This window comes from Pteropus medius, unplaced genomic scaffold, assembly GCF_902729225.1.
Source record: "Pteropus medius unplaced genomic scaffold, Ma_sr-lr_union100, whole genome shotgun sequence".
Classification (NCBI taxonomy): domain Eukaryota; kingdom Metazoa; phylum Chordata; class Mammalia; order Chiroptera; family Pteropodidae; genus Pteropus; species Pteropus medius.
The window spans coordinates 1,120,767-1,127,126 of record NW_024349125.1 but is presented as its reverse complement, the minus strand read 5'-3'; the positions used below and the strand labels follow the sequence as shown (position 1 = coordinate 1,127,126).

Genomic DNA, 6,360 nt, shown 5'->3' with positions numbered 1-6,360 from the left:
GAGAATGAGAATGAGAATGAGAGAATGAAAATGAGAGAATGAGAATGAGAATGGAAATGGAAATGTTTGGCGGGGCTATCCCAAAGAGGAAGAGGAGGGAAGAGAGTGGGAGGAGAGAAGAGTCTGAAATGCACCTTGGAAATCTGCTCCAGAGCGAAGGCGGCGTCGCAGTAGCTGGGCCGGTGCAGATAGTCCCGGTCCGGCGCAGCGAGGCGGCGCAGTCCCCCGGTCCGTCTGCGCCTCCCGCCGCCGGCCGGCCGTCCCGGAGCCCCACTGCAGCTGCCGCCGCCACCGCGGTCCTGGGGCTCCGCGGCGTTACCAGCCGAAGCCATGTTGCCTCCGCCGCCGCCGCCGCCGCAGCAACCGAGGCTTCCCGGGCGGCCCGGCGCGCTGCTGCCGCCGCTGCGGACTCCCGGCGCGCCCCGGTGCTGGGCTCGCGAGGACGCTGCTGGCCGTCGGCTGTTCGGGCTCGGGCTCCGGTTGACAGACCTGCTGCTGCTGCTGCTTCTGCTGCTGCTTCTGCTGCTGCTGCTGCTGCTGCTGCTCCTCACACGGCGGGCGCTCCTGCCGCTGCAGCCGCGGCCGCTGCCGGGGAGTCAGACCCTGCGCCTTCCATTGCCACATTGCGCGGGGGTCCCGAGGTCTCTGTGGCCGCCGCTGCCCACATCCAGTTCTCCAGAGGGCAAGAGCCGGCGTGCAGAGCCAGCCTGTCCTTTGGGCGCTCGCGCAGCCTTCCTCGCGGTCCCCAACTCCCCCTACCAGTCCCCCGCCCCGCGCCGCGACCCCTTCACTGCAGAAAGCGCCAGCAAATCCCCGCCGCTCCCGCCGGCCTCGTTGGCTCCCTCGGCGCCTCCTGGGTCGCCCGATCGGTCGCGCAGGGCAAGCGCAGAGCCGCCGCCACAGGATCCGTGAGTGCCTGGCGGGTCTCAGCGCTGCCGGGCCGGGATAGCCGCCGCCGCCGCTTCTCCTGCGGCGGCTGCTGCTGGCGGTGGCGGCTCCTGAAGCTGCTGCTTGGGCTGCTCGGGCTCTGACTGCTGGGTTTGCGGTGGCTGCTCGATCCCGGACTCTGCTTTCTTGTGCTCCTCGCCGACCCGCTGGACCATTCTGCCCCCGTGCAGCGCGCCTCTCTCGCTCCCGGGACCTGGAGACTCCGCTCTGTGTGTGTGCAGCGGGCAGCGGCCGCAGCAGCTCCTTGATTCAATAGATGAGATGGAAGAAGAAAAAAAAGAACTCTCTCCATTTGGAGAAAGAGGAGGAGGAGGGGAGGGGGTGGAGGGGGAGAGAGCGAGCGAAAGAGAAAAAGGCTGGAGCTCCCGCCCCTGGGGCTGTCAGATGGCTTGGGTTTCTGCGACGCGATTGGCTCATGGAGGGCAGAAATTACTCAGCAAACATGACTATTATTAGCTGCTTAGCAACAGCTCACCAAAGTAGAGAGACCACCCAGGTAGGCAACCCCAGTGTGTGCATCCCCGGCTTCGGGGGGAGCCTCCGAGAGCGCCAACCTTCTCGCATGCAATACTTCCATTAAGGAATGCTCCCTCCCTTCTTTCTTATTCCTTTTCTTTTCAACAGTCTATTTTTTGTAGACGCCTTTTGAGTGCGTACACACACTCACACACAAACACCCACGAACATTTGCCTCGCGATAGACACGAGGGAAATGTAATATTTTTTTTAAGTGCTTAAACAATTTCTGAAATTCCTCAAAGAAAACCCTTTCAGAGGCACCTTGGCCTCAAGCTGCAGCAAATACTGGGAGGTCCGGCTTGAATTCCCAGGCCTGCACCAATAATGACAGGGTGGTGGATAGTGCGCCAGTATGTGCCAGATTTTTTTTTTTTCCCTCCTCTCTTTTCTTTTATAACTAAAGAGAAGACTTAGGCTCTCGCAGGGAACAACGCCTAGCATTAAGATAAACAAAATGGAAAGTTAAAGAGGAAAGTAAGGACGTTGGGAAAAGCAACCCTCTCTTAAAAATCCACCCCGCCCCCCATCAGCCAAAAAAACCCCACGGCAGCACAGTCCTTGTTTGAAGGAGGCAGTGTTTTATAAACGTGGAATCTAGACACTAAAGAATTCTCATGGAGGCAGAAGGGTTTTTATTTGAATCTTTATTGTGACATATGTAAAACAGAAACAACAGAATTCTTTTAACAACCCGGAGAAACGGGAATTGTTTCCTTGAGAGACCAAAGTTTTCCTATTTTGGATTTATTTGGGCATGCCCCCCGTTTTTATTAACCACATGTCCTTATTTATTTAATCAGTTTTAAACTTTTTTAAAAAACTAGTACGCATCCTGTTATATATAATAATAGCGTGACGCAGGGGAGAATAAAGGCTTTGATGTTGGATTTATTCGAAACAAATTGTGCGCTGATAGCGAGGACTTGTCCGGACACTGCAGCCAGTGTCACTGAGACATCCCAGGGCTTCGCTTCCCGTTGGTGAAGAAAACACGCGATTCTTTGTGGTAGGTCCTGGGGCCAGAGTCAAATTAAACTGTCTACAAAGCTTCAATTATTTTTAAAATAATGTTTTTGGACAGTGGAATTTATTTTTCTTGCGTTTGCAAGTTCCTCCCTGAGATAAGGTCCAGACTTACAAATCATCGAGCTTGTCTAATTTTAGTATTTTCCCCCCCTTTTTATAAACGGCATTGAACAGTAGAGTGACCTGCGGCAGCAAGAAACCGCCTGAAGCCGTGAAATGGGACCGTGTGGCTTTAAGATGCACACGGTGTGTGTTCATTGAAAAAAAAGAAGAAAGGGAAGGAAAGGAAAGAAAGAAACCCAGATGGAGAGAAAGGAGGAGGAGCGGGGGAGAGGCGGGGCCACGAGGCCACGTGACCTAAGGCCGGGCCGGCGCGCGCTCGGCGACAGGGAGGCCTATTGCGCGCGCGCGTCCGAGTGCGCCTGCATGCGCGCGCGCTTGAGTGCTGGGACTCCCCGCGCTGGCGCGGCCCGGGTCAAGCAGATAGGGAAGTTGGTGCGCTCTGCTCGCGCTCGGCGGCCTCCACAGCTCAAACACTGCCTTCCAGGAACCCCGGCGAGTTGCGCGCCCCGCCGGCGCGGACGGACGTGCCGGCCGCGCCGTAGTACATTCCTGAAGGCGGTCCAGCCCCCTTACGTTGCCCAATGCCCGCGCGGCCTCCCCGCGGCCGACCAATGGCTGAGCGCACGGCTCCCTTTCCATTCAGCAGCCCAGCGGCTGCGGCCCCGGCGGGAGAGTGACTGCAGCGCCGCTCTCCAGCCACCGCGTCAGCCCACGCGGCTCCCGTGGGGGTCCTGTGGGCCAGCCAGCCCTGCCCGCCCTCTTCCTTCCTCTTCAGTGGTTCCCCTCTCTCCTTTCCCTCTCGATTCTCTTTCTCCTTTTTCACACTTTCTCCTCCTCCCAGATCTCTGTGCTGCCTACCCAGCCTCGCCAACTCCTCTTTGCCTTTTTCTCCTTCCTGGTTTCACTGGGAGCCCCTACCCACTGAATCCCGAACCGGCAAAATGTGTGCGGTACCTCGGGCAGGGTAGGGTCTCCTGTAGAATACAGAGACAAAGAGAGAAGCGTCTGGGGGTGTTCACGAGATCAGGAGGACCGGAGAACCCGGCCAGCGCGGAAATTCAAAACTCAAAACTCTGATGAAACACGTGATTTTGTGTGCGACTCTGGGAAGGACTGCTAAAAATCCAGAAAGTAAGACGAGCACCGCGAAAACGATACTACGTACATTGATAAATGATATCGCAGGAAAATTGGGCTCGACACATAGCAAGTTTAATTTTTGAGCAAAATTCTTATTTTTATGTTTGATAACAGAAAACAGGAAAGGTGGTTTAATGTTCTAGCTTTGTTCAACTGAATAGTTCTTCAGACACTTCAAGTCAAACCATTTCGTGCTTGCCACTAGAAATTATATTTTGAATTCTTGGGGGTGGTACCCTTAGTTTTCCATGTCAGTCTTTATATTTGAGGTATTCTGTATGGCAGGAGACCCACTCATGTAGCCATAGACAGGTTTGCTATGTTTGTCTTTTCAAAGTTCTTTACAACGTTTTAGATCAAAATAGTAGGCTTTCTTCCCAACCTTTTTTTTTTTATAGCGATTTCAGTATAGCTACTTGGATTATGGAATTCTAAAATGAAATTATAAACTATGTACACACCACGGTTCCTCATTACTCTAGACACAGCTGCATATCCTCTCGTTCTGGCTGCTGCTACATTGTGAAGCGTTTCAATGGCAAAGCCTCTTCCACTCGGGCTCGTTTCCCTCGGTTTAATTCCTAAACGTTTTGAACGCTGATCTCCGGGTTTTTCAGCGCCCTGAGCCCCCACACCCGCTGTTTGATAGGTTAACTTTTCAGCATCTCAGACAATGGACCCGGCCTGTATTTTCTACCCGAAGGTTCCAGGACGCAATCCCCAGCCTGGGCTCTAACAAACGCTATCTTAATCTCCCCACCCCCACCCGCCTCTTCCCCTGTGGTCTGTTTTTTTCATACACAGAGATGAATTACTTTGAGGATCTAATTGGCCTTGTTTCTGTAACGTTTTAAGAAAGGGAAGAGGAGCCAGTGTAAAAGCCTGCTCGACTTGGGTGGTCAGGGCTGAGGCTGCCCCCAATTTGCCTCATTGCTGATGCATGCGAGTGCGACATTCCCAGAGATAATGTTGTTCCTAACCAATCTGCCCTTATTTACATTTGTAAGCATTGTCGCCTTTAATATGCATGCCCTGTGCAGGGGACCACTTCGCCATACCGGGTTTAACTTCAGCTAACCACAAGGATCCCCCAGACCTGAGATGACGCTTGCTGGAGGAGCCAGGCAGCAAAGTTGTCTACTAGGAAGACAGATCCTTTAATGGCCTTTCTGCAGTGTGGCTTCCCTTGCGAGAGTTACCAAACAAGTGGAACTCAGGGCCTTTTCAAACCAGCTGGTGCTTTTGCCCCTATTTGGGGCAACACTTGAGGGTCCCATTTACTCTTTCCAAGTAAAGTTCATCTCAATGCATCAGTTACCATTTTGGTCTCCTAATCTTGATACAAGACTTCATTGGAGTCTGTAATTTTCAAAACAGACTCCTTAAACTGTTAAAATAAAATTCACTCATATCTTCTCCATTTTCTTCCCATATTTCAAATATCTATGTCTACGCCACACACATATCTCAAAAGTGACATCTGATTATTCAAATGATGACACTGAAATGAAACATCTGACCTTTGTGTTTGCACATTCCAATGATAAGCAATTGTGGGAGCTGGACTTGGTGGAGTAGTACAGTGAGATTTAACTTTTCACTGGTTGTTTAGATCCAACCAAATGGGTCTTTAAAATCTAATGTAATTTAACTCATTTTTTTGCAGAGTACAAATGAATAAATAAGTAAATTTATTCTAGTAATTTGACTTCTGGGCCAAATTATAATTTTGTCTCAACTTTAATACTCTTCCACAAATGTAAAGAATTGCAAACGTTACATTAAGTCCCATAGTATTCCTATTGAGAGGGTGGGATGGGGAGAGGAATTGAGGATCTGATGGAGTGAGTATTCTATTTATGGATGGAGACCCCAGGGTACAGGATGAGCCAGAGCCTGAGCAGTTCAAAGCAGGTACCATGGATAAGGGTTGAGTCTTGACTCAGTTCAAGCCAGTATGCCACCATCCACCACATTTTCTTGGCTCCCTAAGAATACCTTATTATTTTGTCATTGGCAGGTTTTGTATTTACTTAAAAGGTGATGGTCAAAATGAGTCTAAAAGGTTGGGGGTGAGTGGAAGATTCAGAAGCCACAGAATGTAAAATCCCTAAGGATGACTCCCCTCCCCTTCTCCCTTCAACCTTCTGTTTCCTTCCCCATACCCCCCTCCCTAGGACTGGAGGAAAGGGAATAGCTCTAGCCAACTTGTCAAAATAATGCTGCTAATTACCCCTGATCTCCTTTAATGGGAAGCTGCTCCCAATTCCACAAAGGAGTAAATGAGGGGTCTACAGCACAAACCAGGGAGCACTAGCATATTTTGAGTTTATAGTGAGCTGGGGGGGGGGACAGGTTGCACAAGGGAGATGTCCTGAGAAAGTCTCAGAAATCTCCACATTTATTACTCCAGGTTCGAACACTAGCTTGAAAGAGGGAATTAGACTTTATGCAATGCCAAAGCTGTTGGTATTCTCTTGCTAGGAATATCACCAAGTGCAGAGAAAATGTTCAGAGCCTACAATGAACTTGAAAGAAAACAGAGCATTGCTCCTTATATTGATTTCCTCCCTTCCCTAAATATCATCTTAGCTACATTACTTTACCCTAATGGATAGAGATGTATTCTGGAAAGACCCACACTTTGAACTTTCTTTTTCCATC

The 6,360-nt window shown here is 50.8% G+C and overlaps 2 protein-coding genes across 3 annotated transcripts in view; one reads left to right on the top strand and one right to left on the bottom strand.

The window, feature by feature from the left end:
• PTCH1 (patched 1) overlaps window positions 1-332 on the bottom strand; it is a 60,689-nt gene extending 60,357 nt beyond the window's left edge. For both annotated transcript variants that reach the window (XM_039880459.1, XM_039880460.1), the window contains exon 1: window positions 135-332. In XM_039880459.1, coding sequence (XP_039736393.1) covers window positions 135-332 — 198 coding nt within the window. The remainder of the gene's footprint in view (window positions 1-134) is intronic.
• Window positions 333-1,040: 708 nt separating this feature from the next.
• On the top strand, window positions 1,041-6,041 carry LOC120616900 (uncharacterized). Its single transcript, XM_039880462.1, has 2 exons — window positions 1,041-3,687; window positions 4,737-6,041. The coding sequence occupies exon 1, from the start codon at window positions 2,797-2,799 to the stop codon at window positions 3,631-3,633; it is 837 nt and encodes a 278-aa protein (XP_039736396.1). The 5' UTR covers window positions 1,041-2,796; the 3' UTR covers window positions 3,634-3,687; window positions 4,737-6,041.
• The last annotated feature ends 319 nt before the right edge of the window (window positions 6,042-6,360 follow it).